This window comes from Clavelina lepadiformis, chromosome 7 (assembly GCF_947623445.1).
Source record: "Clavelina lepadiformis chromosome 7, kaClaLepa1.1, whole genome shotgun sequence".
Taxonomy (NCBI): Eukaryota; Metazoa; Chordata; class Ascidiacea; order Aplousobranchia; family Clavelinidae; genus Clavelina; species Clavelina lepadiformis.
In genome coordinates this window covers 4,143,943-4,169,143 of record NC_135246.1, presented here as the reverse complement: position 1 = coordinate 4,169,143, position 25,201 = coordinate 4,143,943, and the positions used below count along the sequence as shown (strand labels likewise).

The 25,201-nt window shown below is 36.9% G+C and overlaps 2 protein-coding genes across 3 annotated transcripts; one reads left to right on the top strand and one right to left on the bottom strand.

Moving 5' to 3' along the window:
* The first annotated feature begins 7,231 nt into the window (after positions 1–7,231).
* On the top strand, positions 7,232–9,463 carry LOC143464918 (uncharacterized). Its single transcript, XM_076962975.1, has 3 exons — positions 7,232–7,343; positions 7,522–7,674; positions 9,194–9,463. Exons 1-3 carry the CDS (start codon positions 7,277–7,279, stop codon positions 9,325–9,327), a joined length of 354 nt encoding a protein of 117 aa, XP_076819090.1. The 5' UTR covers positions 7,232–7,276; the 3' UTR covers positions 9,328–9,463.
* Positions 9,464–10,065: 602 nt separating this feature from the next.
* On the bottom strand, positions 10,066–25,100 carry LOC143464917 (semaphorin-4G-like). 2 transcript variants are annotated; one of them, XM_076962974.1, is made up of 20 exons: positions 24,973–25,100; positions 22,504–22,656; positions 16,515–16,628; positions 16,078–16,274; positions 15,740–15,956; positions 15,464–15,609; positions 15,129–15,293; positions 14,877–14,996; positions 14,565–14,792; positions 14,349–14,450; positions 13,983–14,105; positions 13,715–13,825; positions 13,497–13,611; positions 13,287–13,391; positions 13,014–13,187; positions 12,735–12,893; positions 12,320–12,443; positions 11,713–11,855; positions 11,573–11,623; positions 10,066–11,369 (listed from the first exon to the last, which is right to left on the bottom strand). In XM_076962974.1, exons 2-20 carry the CDS (start codon positions 22,625–22,627, stop codon positions 10,624–10,626), a joined length of 3,264 nt encoding a protein of 1,087 aa, XP_076819089.1. In that variant the 5' UTR covers positions 22,628–22,656; positions 24,973–25,100; the 3' UTR covers positions 10,066–10,623. The 2 variants fall into 2 exon arrangements, with proteins under 2 accessions (XP_076819089.1, XP_076819088.1); XM_076962973.1 differs by lacking the exon at positions 24,973–25,100 and adding an exon at positions 23,155–23,682.
* Positions 25,101–25,201: the final 101 nt, after the last annotated feature.

Sequence of the window (25,201 nt, the reverse complement as noted above, 5' to 3'; positions counted from 1 at the left end):
ACATTTACTGGTGACATAATAGCGGCAAAATATTGCATTTGCAGCAGCATCTTTACACAAAAATATCTGTAGTGACAAAGTATCTCTACGCCTGTAGCATAATGGAAAACAGTACACCATCTATTTGCCTTTGTTATAACTTCTTGCTTGCTTTCTCTGTATTAAACCACGATCTGCCCTCACGTTTATGAAACTATTATTTCAAATGTAGAAAGATAGAGAAAGAGATCTAACGACATAAATGACTCATCACAATATACAATGTTTTGCGTCACAATGCATAAGGTGCAATGATGGCACGGATGATGCCAATTAATACTTTTCATAAAACAAAAACTTGATCAACGACGAACAGACTAATTATAATATTTTAAGAAATGTTAAAACTTCTAGAAAATGTTTGTACATCCATGACTACTAATTACTTTTGAAACCTTGGATACGTGGTATAGTATAGTTATAATTTCACACTATTCTCGTTTGGACCCAGTAATTAGCTTGATTTTAAATGTTTCTTGTTACGATTGTCTTGAAGATAAATTTACAAATAAGAACTATCTAGATCAAAGTTGCTAAAAGTATATATAAATAATGAAAAAATACTAAATTTTGCTCCCAAATATTAAAATGTGAGTGTTTGCCATTGTCCCTTAGCGCCAGATTGAAGCTTCACAAATTATCACAAGCAGTCTACTACGACAAATCTTAGTGGCCTAAGTAATTAATACATAGACCAAATTGTTGATAGGACTAGGAGAAATACATAATATTTTAATATATGTATAATAATAATTAATAGACGTGTTTTATATGGCAATAATAGGCTAGCTATAAGAGAAATAATGCGTTTAATAGGTTAGTTAAGAGCAGAGTAGATGAGATTCTTGTGATATATTTGTCAGTTTTCACGCCGATTCGATGCAATTGGACGCCAATGTCAAAACATTGCACGCCGTCACGCCGATTTGATGCAATTGCACGCGATACTTTTCAGACTTGGCCTTCCGTAGGGTAATCTTGTAGTCATTACTGCCTAGCCAGGCGCCTACTTAAGGTACATAATAAGCTAGTTGAATTTTTATTGCTACTGGTTACTTCCACAATCAAAAACCCTACACGCTAGGCTATGTCTAAGTTTCTCTAATTAAGCAATAACAAAGCACAACAGAAACCAAAATTATCGTCTGGATACAGGACGCGCAAATAGGCGCCACAACTTCCCCGATCCCTGCATTCATAAAAATGTATTCGCATTGTCGATTTACACTAACGCACACATGATCATGATATATCGGAATAGGAGGCGGAGTCGTAACAAACCACCTGCCTCGAGGCATGAGTCTCGGATACCTAGCGGTATCCGTGGCATGTGTCTTGGATGGCAACCGGGAACTGAGGCATGTGAGTGACAAAATGTTTATTTGGCTAGTTATTGATTGATGCCAATTTCACAATTAATTGTTGATTGTCTCGTCGATAGCTAGTGCAATACGAGCCAAGTTAGGAACAACTTTAGTTTGCCAATGTTTATTTCGCTTACACAAACTTACTTCTGGAACACTTCTAGAACTTGAACTCTGGACAGAAGTGCACAACTATAGGATACAATTGTATACTAAGCTCCAGCTGCTCAAATAGTGACGTGATTTGGTTGTGCACTTCAGGACTAGACCGCACCGGTCTTAGAAAACCTGTTTACACCAATCAGAAGGCAGCATGGCTGGTGTTGTTTTCTAGTCTGGGGATTACCCAAGCAGTTGGTGTGCTTCAATGTCCGAGGTCGCGTGCAGAATTAGGTAAACAATTGCCATGAAAGCAGCTAAAATTGTTTTTTAAGCCAAAAATTTTAGTGTCGATTTTGCGCTTCTGTTAAAAAAATTTGAATGTCATTACAGTAGCGCTAGCTAGGTGTTAGTGGGATATGACCCCGGTAGTGCTAGGAACATGTCACGAGGCGAGTGGTACGCGATCACTACTGTTGTCAAATGGGACGCGAGTCAAACTAGCGAACACTGTTCGGTAGCTTTGCAAAAGAAAAGCGGTTGCTTGTCGGCTCGGTAGCCGAGTGTGCCGTGTTCGATACCCAGTGGCGCTATACCGTTGTAATAACCTTGGGCAAGGCATTACCGACACTTGCTTTTGTTCAGTGGATCTGATGGACAGTTCTATCTAAATCCGAGCAATACTGTACAAAAATTAAAAAAAACGTGTGACATCAAAAATAAAAAATGTCTGACAATCAGAACTTGCACAAATGACAACCCGGTAACTGGAGCTCGAGCGATGAGAAATCATCACCGGGTTTAAGTCATGCAAGGAGGAGAAAGAGTTCGAGGATAAAGATTAATTACACTGGTCTACACAAAATTTCAGGTTTGGGTTTTGACAACTCATTTTAGCTAATTTTGGGGCGCTGAATCCGAAAATGAACTCAGATTTTTTCTATCACATCACGTTTTTGAGATATGAAATATCCCTAATTTTTGAAAAAAATCAATTTTTGCCCCCCCTCTGTTGTCAAAACAAGGAATTCTGATGCAATAAACACTGTTTTACCTGCAATAATCTAGCTTTAATTAGCAAACAAGCATTCTATATTATATTCACACAAATTTGCGTTGTCTTTATTAAAATTTCATGTTTTGGAATAAAAAATAGGCATACAAAAGAGCAACCATAATAACATCAAACGCTACATTATGCTGACGAACCTGTCGATAGGACAGTGACAAGGTATTATCTGAATTATAGCCTACAGTTCACACAATATGCACATAGACAACGGAGTGCAGAAATTCTGAAGACACACACAGAAATAGCAAAGTGCCAAAATAAAGATTGACTCAAAGGGACTTGGGCAGGGCGAGTTCAGAAACAGTCAACAAAAGAGCTTTCATAAAATATGAACTCTTCACTTATAAGCTTAAAAATGCTCTTTTGAGAGACTTTCTTTTATGAGCAGCATCTGGAATTTCTCTTTTCAAACTCCAGCAATAGTCGGCCATCATATGACAATCCCACCGACCTTGATAACGTTCCTCCATAATTTTAATATCCTGGTGGAAACGTTCACCCTGTTCTTCACTAACTTTCCCAAGGTTTTCTGGAAACTCATCCGCATGGCTCTTCAAGTAGTGAACTTTGATGCTCATCCTGCATCCCAAATCTTCAAAACTAAGCAGTAGCTCCCTTAAGAGATCTTTATAATTTTCTGCTTTTCTGTTTCCCAAAAAATTTCTCACAACAGCACCGAAAGCATTCCAAGCTCTAGCCTCGAATGGCAACATTGATTTTACAAAATTTTCATCCTTTAACAATTGCCTGATTTGTGGTCCATTGAAAATCCCAGCTCTTTTTTTCTCTTCACTGAGACCAGGAAAAGCATAACATATATACTTAAAACACTCTCCTTCATGATCCAAAGCTTTTACATATTGTTTCATGAGACCAAGTTTGATGTGAAGAGGAGGCAAGAGGATCTTTTTGATATCAACTAACTGATCACGTATGATATTTTTGTCTCCAGGTGTCATGGTAAGCCTTGGAGGCCACTCTTCTTTCTTCCAGTGCTGATCCTTGGCCCTGCTGTCCCAGTAGCATAGGAAACATGGATATTTGGTGTAGCCACTTTGTTGCCCCAGCAAAAAGTTCACCATTTTTAAATGTACACAGATGAGCCAACTATGCTCATGGTACTTGAACTTTTCAAGAACGGTTTTGATGTTCTGATACTCTTCTTTCATTGTCACCGAATGTCCTATAGGAATAGAACCGTACACGTTACCATTGTGAAGTAGAACACACTTCAAACTTCGTTTGGAGCTATCAATGAAAAGTCTCCATTCGTCTGCATCATACTGTGGTAATCCCATTTCTAGAAGAAGCCTTTCTATATTGTTGCAATAAACGAAATCATTGTGGAAAGCAAAATATGGAAGCAGTTCTTCTTCTCGTTTGCGAAAAAATGTCACGCTTGTACCAGCTTTGAGAAGTTTCCTTTCCTGTAGCCTTGATGCCAATAACTCCGCCGATTGCTTAGGCAAATACAAATCTCTCACTAAATCATTTAATTCCATCTGATTAAACTGGGAAGGCTTGTCTGACAGATCCTCGGGTGCTGGTTGAAAAATTTCACTTTCTCCTTCACTAAACGATGCTTCTGAAGAAGAAATAGCCTCTTCGTGTAGTTCTGGAAGTGATATAAATACTGGCAGTGGCTTTTCATCACTGTGAGGAACTGGCCGCAATGCCGAATCCAGATTTGGATATTTCAAACGATGTTTACTCTTTTTGTTATACCCTTTCACACTAACAAGACAAAAATAACAATCGTCAACATGATTTCGTTGCTCTCGCCAAATCATGGGTATTCCAAATTTCATTTGTGAACCTTTTCCTTGCGACCAACTTCTCAGACATTCAACGCAGGTCTTGCACGCTTTATGAGGAGCCCAGCTTTTGTCCTGGTCCCCTAACTTGACTTTAAAGTAAGCAAGATATGCCCTTTTTACAAACGTGGTAATATTGCATTGTTGAGACTTCAATATGAAGCATCCACAAATGTAACAAAATATATCCGGATCATTACAACATTTTACTGTACATTTACTGGACATTTTACTGTAAAAAGGGTAAAATTGGTCAATTTCATAAAATAATGACACCGATAGAAAGAAAACTTGATGTGATAGAGAAAATCTGAGTTCATTTTCGGATTCAGCGCCCCAAAATTAGCTACAATCAGTTGTCAAAACCCAAACCTGAAAAAAAAGTTGAAATTTGTAGACCAGTGTTATCATACCATACCATGCTTAGTACAGAGAATCTTTTTCTGACTATCTAGCGTAGCCAAATCAATCTACAATTATGATATAGTGATACGGCCTAAGGCGATTTCCTTTACAAGATAATTGTTTAGATTACACAGTATCAGGATTAAGCTAATATACAACACCCTATGGGATACCGATGGTCACAGAAAACTTAACACTAAGTCAGTGTTATAAATTTTCTACAGCTTTTGCGTAGAGTATGGTCTGAGAAATTGTCAGAAATTTCCTGGTGATACCTCAAAAAATATTAATTTATGAACAAAAACCTAAATATAAAATATAAATTTATACCAAAGCTGTTCAAAATAAGGTTGATTTGAGGATAAATGATTAAGTTCGACAGTTCATATAAATCCTATAGAACGTAGACACCTATTCGAAATGCGTAAGTGTATCACCTGGCTGAAAACATGGCGATTGAACGACCGAATCACAGTAATATTAGTTAATTAGTACCGGTAATCAGCTTTAATGTGCTAAAGTGAAATTCCCTGCAACTTCAAAAGAAGTTTAGTCGAAGTTTAAAATGAGTTCACTTAAACAATGATCGTGTATTTTTCAGTCTACAACGAGGTTAACACCATATTTTCGCTCCCCACAGTCAATGACGAAAAATAAAATAAATATTCACCTATTAATTACTTGGATGCCTCCTGAAAGCGGATACCTGGTAATGGAATCGTCCACCCATTCGTCCACGGCCCCGCCCTCCGCAAGCCAATATAGGTCGCCATAATGTGACCCTTTCCAATAGTTTTGCTTTAGTAAGCTCTTAATGTAACATCTATAGAGAATTCCTTATGGAAATTTAAAATAGGTTATTTCCGAGAATACGCTACATGGCCTACGTGATGCCTGATGTTGACCTAGCACTTGACCATGTTTAACAAAAAGTTATGAGTTATTAATAGACATAATTTTCTTTTCTTTATCAACATGTGCGTTATATTGAAGGGTGCTTTTAATACAATAGGCTGTATGAGAAATTGAACATCTGCTTATAAAAGTTTGCCTAAGGTGGCCAATGGACGCTTCGCCGTATTTAACGTCTTCAACCAGATATGTTTTAGTGCAAAGTAGCCTGACTGTACCATTCACCTCACCTTTTTAGTCTGAGGTGAAGAAACTGTATTTATTTAATAAAATTTGTGTTTTATTTTGTAATGATATGACAAAATAGTGCCGGCGCCAAGGGAAGCGAGGCTTTAACCACTCAAAGTAATTCACTTTATTTATAAGTAACTTACAGTAAAAATATTTAAATCTATTTTATTCAACTTTGTATTCAGTAATAAATTATTACAATGACTTTTGGTGTCTTTTAGGCAATTTCTTTTTTGGAAAACCTTTAAATAGAATGAACGAACCTAAGAAAGTTTAGTCGAAGAACCGTCTTAGCATTGACAGCACGTGAAAGAACGTTTGATGAAATTCACCGTTACTATGATTATATTCCCGGAAAAAACGTATAGATCTACGTATAGGCTACGCTTTTTTCACCGCCTTTTGTTAATCGAATGAAATGTTAAATCGTAGTAACGTAAACCTTACATCTTTTTTTTCATCTAAATATAACTTTTGTTAGTAAAACTTAAATAACTTAAATCATCATGCCTATACCTATTCCACAAACCTATCCGCCCATTTTTAACAACGGCCTGCGTGTACTACTTCTGGTAAAAAAACTACTTTCAGTTTTTAACCTTTTCAGACAAGGAAAAGAAATAACTTATATACAGTTATCGTGCGTCTAAATTCCGTGGACAATCTGTGTCCATGTTCAAGAATCTACGTGGTAATACAGGTTAATAAAGTGATATGTATTTTTCGTGCAGCTACATCCATACAAAATACCTCTAAAAGAGTGACTATTTCACCGAGAGTAGGTCACGCAGCCCATGGTTAAAGATGGGCGTTTAGGTTAGGAGAATTGGTATGCAAAAAGTTGACTTTAGTTATTAAGGGTTTAATTGAAATTAGATTTAGACCGGAAGGTAGATTTAGGTTAGGTTTAAGTTACTATGTTATAACATTTAAGCTAGGTTAACATAAAACTGCGAAAGAGAGCTTTGAACGTACGATATTTTCTGGTGAAATAGTGGCAGGCATACTTTTATTTACTGTATTATAATTTTACTTTCACCATTCATTGTATTTATTGTGAAAAATAATAAATGCTTATTTGTAGGCAAACAATAATGATTTCTGCTCTTGTTGCTTTGATTGCATTCACATGATATTTACATTCGACAGTGACTCTTACTATATTGTTGAGCGTTGTGTTCTACATCTTAAATTAAGTCGAAGAATGCATTAAACATAGAATAACTTACTTATACAGTAACGATTAAATTAATAAATGTTATATACATCATTTTCTGATAAATCATTGATCATTTTAAGGTTAGTTTGTTTAATTAAAGATCAGTTGTTTAAACCCAACGATGAAGATTCTGTTTGGAATAGTGTTGTTGTTTGGAGTTGTTGCTGCATTGGACCAGCTTGCCTCAGGTGCGTTGAAGAGAACTTTAATGGTAGCTGCAGTTGCATAACGGCCTCATTAAAACCGGTTTTGATTGTAGCTTAAAAAACAGATCTAAAACTTGTTTAAAAACTTTGCTTTCAAAGCTATGAATTGTGGTAATTAGACAAAACTTTGTGTAAAACAGCTGTCGAAATTTGTTTTCAGGAGACGGGATATGCAGCGTTTGTTCTCAAGTAGCCGGGAAAAGCAATTGCTGCTCAGGCAACGCAAGATGCATCAGCATTGACGGCTTAATTGAATGTGATCATGCCAAGTCAGAGAGAGATCATTTTGAATTGGCCACGGAAGAATTTTCTCGTAAGTTCAAATTATTATCAAAAGAAATGAATTCAATTTTTAAAACTAACTAACAAATTTCGTTAACATCATTCCGTATACAGTTTTTTAAACTCTATAACTTTAAACCTTTTTTATACAGCAACCGTTTTTAGCAACAAAAATGGTCTAATGACCCTTTTCCTAAACGCTTATTTCATACATAACCAATGCGCTGTTCCTATTTGATATCACATGAAAATTTTGGCAATATTTCTTGAAGCCAACTTAGGCAGAGTATATTTACAGCAAAAACGTCTAGTCGATCTTTAAGAATATTGAATAATTAAAGGTTTGAGTGTGTTACAGCGCCCTATACCCTACGCTATACTGTATATACCAAATAAAAACATTTATAATTTAAACTTGAATCAAAGCATAGGCCTAACATCTCTGGTGCTTTTAACCAGCTTTTGTTCCCCCAAAAATCTTGCGACCCCCATCTTGAAAACCTATGCTCTGTAGTCATATTATAGCAGACCCGCTTAAATTTGTTACTAATTGCAGTGCTTTTCAAATTTACTTGTCCCATGACCTACTTCAATTATTGAAAATATAGTCGAACATTTCGTGGTTCCCAATGACAAATTGACATTGACTATGGACCATTCACTGCCCAAGATGGAGAGTGAAATTTCTGGTTACCGAAAAGTATAACCGACAACGACTGCTGTGCACCACTGAGTGGATCAGTCATCCACAAATCCATCACAAACGCAGTGGCTCAATAACCGAAAAGAGTCTGTGTTGGGCAATGCTTTTCCTGTAAAAGTTTTCGTTCACCCAACGGAATTATTTTTTTCCTTTTCTTTCAAAAAGGCTGGCTCGTAAGAGACGTAGCCAGGTGGTGTTGCATTTGAGAAGATATTTCGCCACAAATGTATATTTTATGGTTATAAGGTTATAGTTAGAGCTTGCGTTGATCTGGCTATATTCAATGAGTCTCATATCCATTGGTCGTGAAATCTGAAATCCCAGTCACTTGCAATCAACTCGACAAGATTTGTTTCTTGACTACAACGACATCACTAGACATCAACTTAGACTGTTAAGAGTCGAAATTAGACTGAAAGTGAAAGGGTATTTCTACTCAATTTTAAAATAAAAAGCTCCAAAAGGGATCACGTTAAATGTAAATATGCAGCTTATATAACTTGCTTAACCAAAATGTTGCCAGAACCGATGCACCTGTGGGGCGTTTGCCCACTTCGGGAAACACTAGTATACTACCTCCATACAGATTACATTTTATCTTGTTGTGAAATTAAAATATTGCGTTAAGAAAAGCAGAATTGAAAGAACTCTAACAATTCTTACCGAAAACATTCATAGCTCTTTGCAAAGCTCTGTTTTGCCTATAATTCATGTTATCATGTTATAATACATTCCTTCATTATGTAGAACTCTAGATTACACTGCTCATGCTATTTATATTGGTAATAAGTTCTAGTTATTACCTGGATAAATTGCAACTAAGCTTATAAACAAATTTTTATTATAGGGAGCTTGTATGACCGGGCTAGTGATGATTTTTGTTCCATATGTTGCGGTTTGGATTCAACCTCCCAAAGATGCTGCTCCGGAATAAGATATTGCAGATGCACGAAGACACTGGCTCCATCGTGTTTGGACTAGATCTTTCCCTCGCTACCGAATGCAATTAATCAAACATAATTATTTTAGACATAGCTGTGTTGGTATGTGGGTTAACAGTAATTACCACTGCTGCGACTGCAAAAGAATTCTAAAATAATTAAAAAAATAAATTGTCTGCTTTGTGTATGATGAAGTTCCTGTGTTAGGAGAGCGTTGTTTGATGTGATAAACCAACAGACCAACGGAGGTATTGTGTTTAGTTAAGGTGAAGTTTATTAAAAGCCATTCTATATATAGCAGAGGAAGAAACAAATACACTCGTGGAAAGCACAATAACAAAGATAGACCGTGAGAAGGTCACAGCTGATTATTATCAGCACCAGCTGCTGCGAATACCGTTGATCACCTTTGTTGATGTTTCCACTGCTTTTTCTCTTATCACCTAGGCTACGCCTACAGGGCGTTTTTAGACATATCCACCATCTAGCTTTATCGACGTAACCAAAACAATACGACCTGCATTCAAAACGTGCTCATAACCGTTGTGGTTTTAAACAGGCAATTCAAATGCAACAGCTTCTATTGACAAAGATTTATTTATAATTTCCTCATAGGAGTCATATTTGTAGATTTCTTAGCCGACAACGAGCGTTTGCATAAACTATGACCAAAAAATTATATTTATTTCAGGGCATCGTGTTCACAAAAGAACAGAAAAATAAGCGCATTGGTTAGTATAGCCTGTGACATCGAGACTGAACATAAAGCCTCCTTAAGCATGATCAAATCTGTTTATTATAAAGAAATAAAAACGACAATTTAAAACAAAACTTACCAAAGGCAATGTTTAAGATGGAATGTGGTCTACTACTTTCGAAGTGAACAAACGTAAACTTCAAACAATGCGGTCGTAAAGGCGATCTTATGACTTACATCATAAAAAACAAACTAGCAGTTTTTAAATTGAAACTTGTTAATTGTTATGTTCTTTTCTGGCAATGTATAGCGTAAAGGATCACAGTTTCAAACTATAAAAATTACTGAAAATGATAATTGTACGAAAATATAGTTTGCAAACAACAAAGCAAGACAAAAAAGTTGATGAAAAATAAATATTTGTACACTGAATTCTTTCCAGTTTTAGCAAAGCAATAGTTTCTTATACCTTAGCGTTCGTCTTGTTACCTCTCCGCGCGAATCTCGTTTAAACCTTGCAGTTATTTCGCTCGTTTTCCTCACTGCATTTTCAACCCGTTGAAGGCTGTATTCCAATGCAGGTTTCCCAACGAAAAAGCAGTCTTGAGAGGTTGCGCCCAGCATCAAAAGAAGCTTCTTTCAAACCGTTCTCACTGGGCTGGGTGGAGCCGTGTGATATTTTTCAGAAGATGCTGACGATGATGATGCCGTGGATGTCGGTGATTTGTCGCTTCGCGCCGATTCTCTTCTTAAATGAGAGTCTAGGATTGTTGGAGGATTCATTGATGATGATAAATGTTCAGAAGGATGGTGGGGTGGATTGGAAAGCGGGTCTTGCTGCTCCACGCGCCGTTTATTTTTACGATGAGAATTTGGCTTATAGCTTGATTGAAGCACCTCCAGTGGCACATTCTGGCGGGGAGTGCTGGTTAAGCTTGAGTCGCCACTTCCCCGATCAATTTGTTTAAGAGTGGAATTAGAAGCTCGCAAGGTGGAATCACTATCGGTATCGCCAGACTCGAATTGAGCTTTTTGCGCGACAGTTAAGTCCTCAATTCCCCAGGCTGACCTCAAATCTTGCTCGTCGGAGCGATTTGAGAGATTCGTTAACGGCGACCTGGGGCTAACTTTGTCAAAAATATCGCTTCCCAGGTTACTGAGATCCGATGTAACGCCTTCTCCGTCAATCTCCATGTCATCTGGCAAGTCGACCTCTATAAACCAGGTCCCTCGACCTTTATGTCGGTGGATGGAGTTGCACTTCAAGACTCGGTCATCACCAAATTTAACGCGAAGGTCCTGAGGAGGTATGGATTTGGTTCTCTTCGGTGGTTTTCTCATTTGCACGTCGTCGTCAATGTACGGAATGTTCGGTCGTGTGATCACTGAATCGATGAAGCGATTTAAAAAAAATTTTGATACACAAACGAACAACATTTGCTGACAAATGAAAGAAAACGTTTTTAAGTGTAGTGATAACTTTTCTTGTCGCTTTAAAGTTTGTTCCTCGCGAAATAATCAACGTTTCCAAATCATGCAGGCTCTTCTAATTTTAAAATTTAATTAACGGAAACAAAAAGCTACACACCTGCATCGTTGCGATACGGTGGAACGGCGGCGACTTTCTTTTTCTGAAGACCTGAAGAAATGAATTCCAATATAACAAATAATGAACAAAAATCTCAACCAGTGAACAAGTGGAAACTGTATTTAATCAAGTTGTCTTACCGGGCGGCGTGACGGGGTTATCTGGACGGGTGCCGATTAACTTTTCTTCCTCCTCTGATTGATTTAAATGCTTCTTGCTATTAACGTTATTGCTGTTATTTGTGTCCTTTGCGAAAGACACCGCGTCTGTTGCATCATGGTTTCTGCATGAAACAGCAAAATTGGAAACGATCATTTCACCAGACAAGTGCGCTGCTAACAGCGGAGTAATTAAGTTAAGTATAAAAACACTCACAAAGTTAAATCGAATCAATATGGTATCAATCGACTAACAAGCAATATGGTACCAATGAAATTAGGTTAGCATTTCTCCAAAAGACCAGCTTTGAAAGCGTGATTCAACGATATCGTGACGTAAATGTATTGGAAATTGGTGTTACAAACCCTAGGTCCTAGGAGTTAAGTGCCAATTTTTACAATGTTTTGGCTACGTCGGCGGAAGAACCAGACAAGTCATCCACTTAAGTGTAAGAATTACTTGAAAACATAAAAATGTTTTAGGCCTACTTTTCCTGGGGTCAACAATTCTTGAATTTTCAAGTATTCTGTAAATGCTTGAGACTAAACAATGAGACATAACAGCTAAGTGGGCGTGTTCTGGACTTACTTTAGGTTTTCTCCGGGTTTGTACGTTTTCTCTTTCCCGGAGCTGAAGCAAAGACGTCTCCGTGATCGCAAAAAAAACAACAACGCAGCGACAACAAGCGCCACCAGCAATACGAGAAACACAACTATTGGATATAAAATGGGAGATGTTTAATCATTGCCAAAATGGAAAAACATTTCAGATTATCATGTGTAGTTGCAAACATAACATAGTATCTTAACATAATCTTTTCCCAGCTTAATATAAATTCTGCTATACTTCGTTAAGCCTTTTAATGAATTTGTACAATATACGTTGCAAACAAAATGCAAACGTAAAGACCGAAATCATTTTGTTACTTTACAGCAAAAAACGTTTGTACATATTCAAATAAAATCTGACATTAACCATAACATAAAGTAGTCTTATAACTTACACCCAGCAATGGCCCCGCCTGATAAAATCGCCGGTTGCCCAGTGTATTCTGGAGATGGCGTCGTGTAATCGTTCCCATCAGTGCCGTTTATGGAGGAATTGTTATTTACGGCGGGCGTCGATTTTTTATCGTCGGTTGTTGTGGTTGTGGTCTTATCATCTAAACAAGCACGAAAACCATCCAGTTTTAACACTTGCATGACGTGAAAACGTGGTAATATATGGAAAGAGATTGAAACAATTGAAGATAGATGGAGAAAGCGAATATCAGGTGATGTACCGGTAATAGTAACTGTGTGGTCCTTAGTGTCATCGCCATTTGAATAAACCGTTGTTTCGCTTCCTACCATCGCATCCCCGACGTGATATTCGGATAAGTACGTTCCAACGTCAGATTCATGAAAACTGCGAATCTCCAACCTCCAATCAGATGTGATGTGGTACTCATTCGAGTCTAGAAGATTCACAGAGAGCCATAATACGAAGTCAACTTAATTCTTTACTGCTTTGTAGCATAAATGAAACTGAAAAGTCTGTAGCAGTTGCGGCATACCTGAGATTGATTGCTTGTTATTATCAACCAAGTGAAACCAGCTGACGTGAATCGAAGGTGAAGTAACTGCATTTCCAAGAATAACACTTGATCCAAAAGGCGGCACTGCAAAGCAATCACCGTTGCTTATAATAGATTACCCGAAAACAACAGAACTGTTTCCAGGAAAAGAATATTTATTACTAAATTATGCTTAACAAAAACGCTTACGCTTTGCTGTCAAGTTGACGGTTGCCGCTAAAGTACCGCACATGCTAGGGTTAGCAGTGGTGACATCCTGCACCAGGCCGGATCGATCAATCTCAGAATCAACGAACACGCACATCTGATTGTTCACAAGTGCAATTAAATTAAATTGTTTGCCCTAACATTGGCATCACATGTAGCTGCATGTCTTTTACATTATCTTCGGGTAGATTTTCACTTACGTCGATAGCTGGGTTCCACGCACACATCGGGTCACGTGCCAACACACACATACGACAGGGATCGCAAAACTCGCAAGACTTTGTGTAAATTTCACAGTTACCGGTCGGTATCTGGAATCGATGTTATTGTTACAACTACGAGTAAGGGATTGGCAAGACAATATAATAAATTGCTTTATGGCTGACATTTACAAATATCACTTCTGTGCTTACAATTGCAAGCTTAAAAATTGTAGTATAGCCGACTATAAATCTTACGTCTGATTACCTGCATAACCTGAGATTTCGTTTCAACGTAAAGGCGATTGTCTTCTGAGGATAAAACTAAATCGGTTATTTCCTCATCAGACAGGTGGTATTGTGCAAGTAAAATAGTTTCCATGCCGCTGTCCTGTTTTAATAGAATCATATAATAATTAAAATATCACGAACTAGAAGGGTACTTTTGTGAGATTAAAACTTATTATCAACATAAACGCGATAATCGTATTTGGACTTCACAAGCATTATTCAATTTATCCTTGGCGTGAATATTTACATTATCGTTGAGTTAAGTCCAATACGCGATAATTCTGTTTATATTGAAGCGATATTATAAACAACGGATCTGTATATTGAAAGGCTGGGAATCTACCTTATTCAAGGAAATGACTTTCATCACGTCACCAGTTTCTGTTCCCACAAATAATATGTTGTATGTTCTTCCATCAGCCGCGGAAAAGCTCTCGACGGCAATCTATAGCAATACATCAACTTAAGTATTTCTGATTGTATTAGAATACATGTTAACTTGACATTAACCGTAAAAAACATCAAGTTTATCACAGATGAAATGTTTTCTTTTACTGACCTTGGAGAATTTACCAGAGCGTGCAAGTAGGACTCCGTTGTGCTGATAGGAACTTCCTGTCCTGGGCTGATTTCCTAGATAAGATGGTGTCACTGGACTTGCGACCAACGGGTGACTTGATACAAAGTCCACAAACTCAGAGGGAAAGCTCTTGCTTGAAGCATCAGGACGTCCACCATGTCCAGGGTAGGAGCACGTCCCGGCAGACCCAACATCTTTATGAGAATTCTAAGGAATGGATTATTTTGTGAGTAAAGATAGAAACAAAGAGAGTGCTATTACGTCGCTGGCCCTAATGCAATCGATGCTAACCTGCACTTTTTTGTAATTGCCAGACGTTTTGTCTTTTTCCCAAAAGCTATCGCTATGCAAAGCGTCTTGAATATCCTTTAGCTTAAACGCACACACAGCTGAATTACGGAAAGTTTCGCTCTGTCAAAAAAAAAACAAATAAAATTTAATCGAATGACAACGAAGTTTGGAAAAAAACTTGTACAAAACAAACCTAACAACACTTTATTGATACGTAAATAAGCTGTAAATAATCGCATTTTGCAGACTTACAGATGTGGTGAACGTTCCAAACAAAATTCCATCACTCAAAGTGGCAGCCGTTATCACGTCAAAAGTGTAAGGATTTTTGTCATTAGTTTGACAAATAAGTGAAACCTTTAAAAACGATGTGAACTTCGTTGAATCCAATTCTCCGCCAATATCGTTTGCACAAACCTAAATTACAGTGAAATTGGTAAGAACAGCTATACATTCATAACAAAGAATAATACAAACTTTAGTAAAACATCCTACCTATGCAAATGAATTCAAACGAAAGTGCTAAAAGATTTTGAGAGCCTTCTTAGCATATCATGGCTAACAATTAAATACCAAAATGCACCAACCTGTGCAATTCTAGCTCCAAAACTATTGCTTCCACTATTGCTTCCAAGTTCAAGTGTGTCTTCACCAAACAGAAAATAAAGTTTTTTCATAACGTGGCCATCCATAGTATCATTAGCAACGAAGGAAGAAACAAACTTTGCACTTTCTTTAAAACATAAACATCACACAAAAAATATTATAACTTATGAATAATATGAATAAAAATGAATTTGCAAAAACCAGTATTATCTAAAAAAAAAAACGTAAAAAATAGTACTTTAAATTTGAAAACTCACCTTCTATCATTTTTCCTTCACCATTAGACGTTCTTAACATCGAGGCATCAGGTAGATTTTTCACAATGTTCATAAATCCGCGGACTTGGCGACGAGTGGTTCCAACAATGCTTGATATTTCACCCCCTTCTGATGCAAGTAAAGAGGTGACACTATCCATGGGATCAACGCTGCACAGTGGAGTGCTTACAACTCCATCCTCAAGCAAGTTGCCACTCTGAGTCAGAAATGTTGCAGTTGAAATCTTATGGGTTAGCACTTCTTCATCACAGTTTATCTTACCATACTTTTCAATGTTTTTACAATTAGACTCAACAACAGCATCTTCCACTCTGTACCTCAATATGGAGAAATATATTCTTGGGAGATAAAGCCATGGTTCCACAAAGTAGCATGTGTGTACGATTATAGGGCTGAATGGTTTGGATGTAATTGTCACAATTTTCCTCATTGCCCTGTGGCAGTTGCAGGCAGGTTGATTTCGATTCCGATGTTTTCCATTCAATAGGAGGATAAAGTTGTTGGGATATTTTCCCTGCAATATTAACAAATGATATGACATAAACAAACAATGATGTGCCACTAAAATATAAATTCACGTAAGTACTGGCACAAACAAATTAGTAAATATCAGATAAATATAAAAAATAATCCATGACGATTTAAAAACTGAGATCAACAGACCAGAATTTAAAATTCTATTTAAAAAAAATGTTCAAAATCTTGTTTAAAATTGAAAATTATGTTATTGGTTTCCTGTATCCTGTTTCCATACCTGGATTCTGGCGATAGAGAGTTCCTCTACCACCAATGTACAGAACATCATTGTGAAGTCGTATGGATTTGTAACTTGAAGCGTTAGATGACGAAAATCGACTAGTTTCTATATCTGTAAAATGTGTATAAATCTGTAAAATGGGCTGGAGGGCAAGTAATTATACAATAAACGTATTATTATCACACAGGATTAACGATGATTTAAGAATAATTTACTGACCAAACAAGTTAGTGTTGACACAAGTGATCGAAAAAAGCTTTCACATTTCAAAGGGTAATTGAGAAACTCACTCTTACTTATGTTAGCAGGACTGTGGTTTAATGATTTTAAAAAAATGAATGATTTATAACGGAAACAACGAACGTTAAGCGGTAATCTGGTCAGCCCACTGTTATTCACAATTCCTAATGAGGCCCATTCATCTTTATGAACTATAAAGCGATAATTATTCATCAGATTCTTCGGCTTAAAGTGTCCTTGACAATACAACACAACTAATACAAACATGCGGGTTCTTCACTTTGGAGTAGTGCTCCTGCTATGTATAAGCATCAACCCCCATTTAAGTAGTCTTAAGCTGGCTTGTTTGTTCAGGACTAGTCAATTGGTAGGAGGTCTTATGCCAACTACAAACTTAAAACGCCAAGAACACTCCAAGGCAAAAATATAGATAGATAACAATGGGATAAAGCAAAGAATTCAAAATAGTGGTTCGTCCTTCTCAAAACATGGTGAACATGACTTTACTATCCAAAATAAGGAACATTCTACACAAGACAATGGTGAAAAACTGGTAACTGAGCAATTACTTCTTGCACAATATCAGTTCACATTTGCAAATTAATATGCCGATTATTTTATGTCCAATGCTTCAATGATGAACAAGTTAAGCTTCACCATTGTGTCATGAATTGTGCTTCAACGTTGTGTAAATACTATCTACAATGCATATATATATATATATTATACAGTACTTAAAACAACAGCAACCAACGCCCATTCCGTTCCATATTAAACAGTTCTATTCTGTGTTTAATAAAAGAAAGACTCAAATAACAGATTAATAAAACTTTAAATACATAAAACACACCGCTAAATACACCTTAAAGAAAAACATGGTAAATTCTCCTCTGTGGTGAATCAATCAACTAAACCTATATTATTGATACAAAATTTTCCTTTAACTTCTGTGACAGTGACAGTTTGCATGTGTACTTAACGTGAAATGGGCTGGTACTTGTCATGTTACAAATCATTCCCAGAAAATTTTGTTTGCATTTCAAACAACTAAGTAGAAGTTAAATGATTGTCACTGTCAAATCTGCGATTAATTCTGTCAATATATATTTCAATCAGGCGCACTTTATTGTACAAATTAGTTGTTACCCAAATTCTTTTAGACAAATTTTATTTAAGTGACCTAATATGTCAAGACATCAGAAGTGCGACTAGGTACAATTACACAAGTAACTTGACACCGGTTCAAAGAACTTGAAAGGTAACATGATGATTGTTATAACTTGCTGCTTTAGTCATTAAGAAGGCGAATCTCAAAAAAATTTAACCAAATAATATGCAAACAGTGTTACATAAAAAAATATGCACATGTAAACATTAAGCATATTTAATGAAATGGCACACAGTTGTTGTGAAAGAGAGCAAATACATAATAATGCCAAGTGTAAGTTCACAAACAAAATGCACAAATGTTTGATGCTTGGTTAGTTCTGGCTGACTCTGTAGAGTGTAGACCTTAACTGTTACATATTATCTAACTATGTGAATTTGTTTCAATTATTTTACCTGATTTAAATTCGAATTGATTTAATGTGGCTGGTCTCATTGTTAAAATAACTAACAAAACACACTTGTGTTTCGACATCATTTGTTCCATTATGCCCCACTTAATTACAACTGGAAACAAAAAGCTTGTAGACTGTAGTGTATACTAGGTAGTGTAAAGCATTTACTGGTGTATACTGTACCCTGGCTATTCAATGTGCAGTTCTAGCTAAGGATTCACAAGACAAACCAAGAACAAGGCCTTGCAAAACAAAACCAGACCTATAAATTTTCACAGGTTGACAAATGTTTCAAAAATAGAAAAATCCTTTTCAAAATCACCGATTTATTTGATGTGAAGTTTTGAATTTAGATGTATACAGACATTTAAATGATATTGTATCTAAAGAGGAATTGAAAAGCTCACAGTTTCGCTTCTTGAGTCAAGTTTTACACAAAAAAAATTGACTATCAATGCAAACAAATCCAAACAAACAAGTCAAAGCACCAATTCAAAATTGATTTTTCGCGCGAAGCGAAGTAACAGTTGTTGTGAGTGTGGCTTAATCTTTTAAACGCGTTCGTTGGTGACCTATGCGCGCGAGGTCAGAAATTTAAAATTCTCTCATTAAGTTCGGGACACTTGTGTGCAGAATGCCAAAGTGAAGAGCACTCATTAAACAAAACTACATCTGCCATAAAGTTAAAGTTAGCGAGCAGGTTCTCGCCGCGAATTAAAGGCCACATAAAAATATTAGGATGAAAGAAAAAAAAATGCGAATAGAATAAAACTATACGTTAGTAACGACGAAACGTTACCACACAGTCACGTGTAACCCGAGGGATTTAAAATTTAGGTTTGAGATGTTTAAAACATCCGCGCCCGAAGCCAAAACGCCGATTTCACAATTAAATATCCCCTTTCTAATTGAGGAATTCATTCAAACGAAACGATATTGAAAGAAATTGACACAATTGTTCACTGTATAACTATACCGTGTGAAGTGAAGTAAAATTGAAGTTTAAAAATTAACCTCTGTTATGTACTTAACGGCCACGAACGATGCGAGCCATTTCTCCTCCTTGCTTACGTCATTCTTTAAAAAACAACGATCAAGTAAAGATAACGCCGTTAACAACATAAGCCCAATATAGAAGGTTTGTTTAAAATGGCATAAGGGCGTAGGAATATTGATGGTGGTGCTTCCTTTGAAAGCAGACACCGTGACCATCTGGTACATGGCAAACGGAAAAAGGCTATGAATCAAAGAGTTTGATACCACATAAAACTCTAAATAGCTATGACGGACTAAACAAAAATACGCAATTTCCCGCTACAGTCTATTTAGTCTCAATAATATAATCGCTATCTCAAGTATAGAAGATCAAATATTCATGAGGAAATCCACACAACGTCGAGTAGTCCAGACAAGAAGGTTGTTATGACGATGACGAATATTATTTACGCTTCCAGTCGTTTTTCTACGAATTAACGCACGTGTGACGTCTTCCGATATGAAAGTATACGCGCTGTCTACGATAAGTCTCGTGATACTAATCGGTGGAGAATCTACCTAGGGCAAGATTATAAAGGATCATAAGTTTTGCCCACTTCAATTACTCATGCTTGATTCTGGATATGGGCAAAAGGCTTGCATAAAGATAAACGAGGAATTCCACCCTTGGTCCAAAACATTGGTATGGCAGCTATGCAGGCAAAATCCCGCATTACTCGAATATCTTCCACGTAACAGCGTAGGACGTGTTATACACATCTACTGATAACTCTCGGGCAATAAAATAGGTAAAAGTGGACACATCCGCCAAGGTACACACTTTTACTTCAGGCAGTGACAATCAAATGCGAATTTAAAAATGAGTGATACAAACGAGAAAAACTGCGTAAAACTGACCGATTTCGTCAGATATCTAGCAAACGTGACGGGGTCAACTTTGGTTACCATGTATTGCTACAAAACCTGAAACCAACCAAAGGCGAAACTTGACACCGCATAATTCCGCACAAGTGGTTAACACCGTTTTTCAATAACATCCAGAATTTACGCTCAGCAACTCAACCATTTACTATGAACAACTACTATTTGGGTAGAAACCGTATCGTGTTGAAAAAATTACACATATATGCGTAAAAATCAAACATCCTATAACTGTATAACACGTTGCACGACTGCACACCTAAGGACTTGTTTCACTAGTGATATCGTGGGAACAGGTGGGTGGAACTTCCGGAGCATAGCATAAGGACAGAAAACTGGAGTGAGTTACTTAATCATTGAAACAACGTAATTTAAAATTTATGCAACACAGATATGGAATCCATGATGTAATGGTGACCGTTTAGCTCGATGACACTGGTATATTGATGTTCATGTCCTTCACTACAACGCCAACATGGCTGCAGATTTTCACAGGCTTAGTAATTTAATTATTATTATTCCCGACTTTGTAATGATTCAACGTATGTTATAAGCAAACAAGTGTGCTGCAATAAAAAAGCAAATACGTTTAACACTATACTGCTGGATAAGGTGACTATCAAAAAAACTAGTGTTAGTGGAACATGCTACATTTTTTTGTACACAAACAACTTTCAAACCAACGTGAGGAGACTGAATTGAACAAAAGCCATAATATCATGCACCAATAAGCCTATTGTGTCATCCAGTCGCGATCCTCATGACCGCCACAAAAAGAGGTGTACCAAATCGACAGACCCATATGAGACCATTATCCCGCTTTGTTTTTTTAAGCGAGAGTACACGTGCTAGACCAGACTATCATTCAACGACAAAAATCCTTGGCATGTCAATCGCTGATCAAATTACAGTACATCTGCTAGTAAGACAAAACTGTAAAAATGTTTTGAAACATTGCTCGATGAAGTTGGAACTTTCATAATTTCGATGAAAGTATGTATAGAATATATTTCTTGTCTTAATACAACTCTTTTTAGTGAATTTATAAAGCTTTTATTGGCAGTATAACTCTATGACACAACAGCAAAAGTCAAATAGAGAAGTTATCTTGACAAGACGGAAGCTGCAGCCGTTTAATTGCAAAACGAAAATTGAGAAAGAGTAACGGCAATTACCAACATTTCGCCAGGTGTGCAATTAAGCTACATACGCTCGTGCCGACACGACCTCTGAAAACAGGACAGATGAGCAAGCCAATTGATTTAAGATAAGCCATTGTTCTTTGAGGTCGACTGAGACATATGTAAGGGGCAAGAAAGTCCATTCAACGATTGCGTCCGCATAACAAATTATCGCGGAAACGTCCTTTGGAAAAGATTTTAATAACACAAGATGATTAAGTATACTGACTGATAAGCAAATGGAAAATATTAAATGGAACATCATATCTTTATTCCCGCTTCAACTATGTAAAGGTAACCCTGCATTTGCGTGCTACTTCCACTTTAAACAACATCAGCATGACAACCAAGAAAGTAATGAGCACAACGCATGGAAATTGTCTCGACGTGCGACACAGTTCTAATTCTAACTTGGCGTAAAATAAGTAACGTAGGATATATACAGCAAAGACTGTTTACACTGACGGCCACAACTTTGCTTGTAATTGCCGGACTCACAACGATGACGTAAATAAATAATATCGCACTGTGTTTAATCTCACGTGAACATTGATATTGCTACTTGCACCAGCTCTGTCTGAATGCCCTATCGGATATCCTATTTTACAGCGGGTTATCAAAATGAAAAGACGCATAGCCCGCACTCTGTTCCCACAGTTTGTAGTCGTGTGTAAGCCAAACAATGGAAACAAGCAAAATATAGAAACTGTAACTAATTACGGAAAACCTTTAACAGCTTTAATTCGAACAATGACGGTTTTGCGTGAGAAAATAATACACTTCCATTATTATTTATATAAACTACACAATACATGTTTGAGTTAAAACAGTACCAAAAGTTAGTAATTTACCAAACAACACCAAAAAAATTATGTTCAACGAGGAAACATTATTCTCCCAAATAAAGAGTTCAGGCTGCTAGAGGCAAGAAAACCTCAGTTGCCTGGGGCGATAGTTAACTGCACAACGTTCATCAATATTGCATTGTTATCATGCTACTGCACCGAAACAGGTTGGCATATTGATGTAAATGTTATACACGTCTACTATATCCACATGATATGAAAACGATGACACTATCCATACCTGTAGCTGACACCTTAACATACGGTGACTCCTCCTTTTGTGTTTTCGATGGTAAAACTAAAGTGAAACATGTAAGTAGCAAGCACGGCGTAATACTGCGGAAAAAACGTCCACTTTCAAGCATGTTCCTGCTTCTTCTTTTTGTACGTTTTCCTGCAACAAAATAAAAACGATATGTAGTTGTGTCTGTGGCAACCAGTCACAAACAAATGTATAAAGCACATTTTCAACAAAAAGTTAATTATAATGGCGCTAATAGCCTAATTAACAGGGATGTCCAACCTGCGGCCCGCCTGAGATTTTTGTGCGGCCCGTTTTCATTCATTTTCACTCCAAAAATATGTACTTTATGTACCCATTTTTCTTGAAATTTAATAGGTTCTGCGGCCCATTGAATTATTTCAAGTGACAATGCGGCCCACTTTAATAAAAGGTTGGACATCCCTGGCCTAATATATAACGTGGCGAAGCAACGAAGTTAGTGTGCACACCGCACATTTGTACATAATGTACAGTCACTGTACGATTGTGGGTATAAGCAACTGTTGTTTGAACTTGAAAGTAGTTATCAGCAGCTGCGGTAAGGGAGGAGAAACGCGAAGCGTATTATTTACTTGGTAACGATGAAAAATACACCAACGTCAAGGCTACCTGTCATATTGATAAAGTAAAGGTTTATCCGATCTATAACTTTCAAATCGCGATATTCCTCGGTGAATTCATGCCTTGATTACGGTAATGCGAACAATGGTCCTATTGCTAATATTTTCCGATTTGAGATTAACTACATACATTCTCAAAATTAACTTTATCAGCACATATCAACACCAAGGAAGCCTAACAAATTTAAGTCAGTTTCTCTTGAAAAACATGACTCGGTCTATGATAATAGTCGTTTGTTTTCAGGAAACTGCACTGCACTACATCCCATGCTTTCAAATGATATACGCGTCACTTGGCTGTGTTTACCAACAGTACACTATTCAGAGTGAAAAAAGCAGTTAACCAGAAGCTTATCGAATGACGGCGCCTATGTAAATCTGCTTGCTTTCCAAATTATCTTTAATTATTAGGTGATAATAGCAGCAATCAAACAGTGAGAAAACTTATCTCAACTGGGATAGCGGAAATTGTACTTTCGCCCGTTTTCTCACACGCAGTGTTCTAACGTTAAATCTACTGTAACTTATGATCAATAGATGTCCCGTGTAGAAAGCTCTGAAGCGGATCTTAGTAGCACAAAGGGACCAAAGTTCTTGTTGATGTAAGATAAAACGTGCGCAAAAACATCACACATTAATTAAACGTACTTGGTGGGCATTTCCCGCCACAAAACATTAATCAACGTCGAAGGCCAAAATGTTAAATTGCAAAAAGCGAATATTTTTATGTCTGCTACTATTGCACAGGAAAAAAAATCGTGCGTTCGAAGCTATTTTTCACAGTTCCATCTAAACCTAACTTAAATGTTATAATATAGCAGCCTAAATCTTACCTAAAGCTAGCTTGTAAACTTAATCTAATTCCAATAAAACTTTAAACAACTTCGCATACCCATTCTCCTACCTAGCCGCCTATCTTTAAAAACAGACTGTGTGGCCTACATACGGTGAAATAGTCACTTCGTAATTTTGTTTGTGCGTGTTGATTATATTTGGATTAGCATTTTAAGGTTGAACAGTGTAGGAAATGGTAGGTTTTGTTGGAAGTTTGCATGAGTAGTAATAGATTTTGAAGGAAAATGATGGAAACAAACTCCATGGTAGTTCCCTTGTCTACAAGCCAAATAAGCCAACATTATCTAAAATACATGTTTAAATAGTTCGATTCCCTTAGTCCAGATGTTCCAAACCAGCGGTCAATAGCTTTATTAATGAAGTCACATATAAATGAGTCCCGCGCACACCACCTGATTTTTCAGGTTCAAAATGTTCGGTAATTTCTACTACAAATTTGTGCAATTTCTCATGGTCTTGTTTGTGCTTTCGCGTTTCTCCGCGATAGTTAGAATATATGTTCTTCCGACATAGATAATTTATTTTCATTTATTTCATTGTCATTTTGCGTTATTTTCTTTCCAGCAAGCCCATTAAGCGAGATTGTGCTGCATCTGACAGCCGCACTTCAAGCAGAGAAACGCACTACAATACTTTGAAAATAGTCCAACACAATTTCTAAGAACAGGTCGTCGAAAAGACGTTAGTTAATATTTAATCTTGCAACAATAAATTTATATATCCCGCCTAAATGACAACGTTCGTTCGTAAAATTGCTTTTCAGGTTTAATTAAGGTTAGCAACGTTTGCTCAATTAGGGAGAGTTGTTATACAACTGATTACGGTGATGTTAGCACAAGAAACTGAGCCTTGGATTTATGCTCACAGAAAAACTAGTAAATTTTGTCATATGGAAAGTACTGTATAAGTAAAAGTGAACAACACAATCAGATATAACAAAAAACAAACTTACCTCCAAATACGTGGATTTCGGCTCGTTCGTCCTAGGCGAATTTTGGATCAGCTGATGTGTGAATTAGAAATTATAACAACCACAAATTTAGTAGCACAGCATATAACCTGTTTACAGAAGAAATTGGAAATGTTTGAAATAACGTTGACCACTCATGCAGAAGCTACATTAATTTCATGACGTCTTCTGAAATCTCTTGTTTAACCACATCTGGGGTGTTGGCTGTACT

Excerpts from the sequence above, each read along its gene's own strand:
- LOC143464918 (XM_076962975.1), top strand. The coding sequence starts at position 7,277 with ATGAAGATTCTGTTTGGAATAGTGTTGTTGTTTGGAGTTGTTGCTGCA. Across the intron at positions 7,344-7,521 it reads ATTGGACCAGCTTGCCTCAG|GAGACGGGATATGCAGCGTT; the intron begins GTGCGTTGAAGA and ends ATTTGTTTTCAG. Across the intron at positions 7,675-9,193 it reads GGCCACGGAAGAATTTTCTC|GGAGCTTGTATGACCGGGCT; the intron begins GTAAGTTCAAAT and ends TTTTTATTATAG.
- LOC143464917 (XM_076962973.1), bottom strand. Across the intron at positions 14,451-14,564 it reads GCTCTGGTAAATTCTCCAAG|ATTGCCGTCGAGAGCTTTTC; the intron begins GTCAGTAAAAGA and ends GTATTGCTATAG. Across the intron at positions 12,894-13,013 it reads CCACACAGTTACTATTACCG|ATGATAAGACCACAACCACA; the intron begins GTACATCACCTG and ends GTGCTTGTTTAG.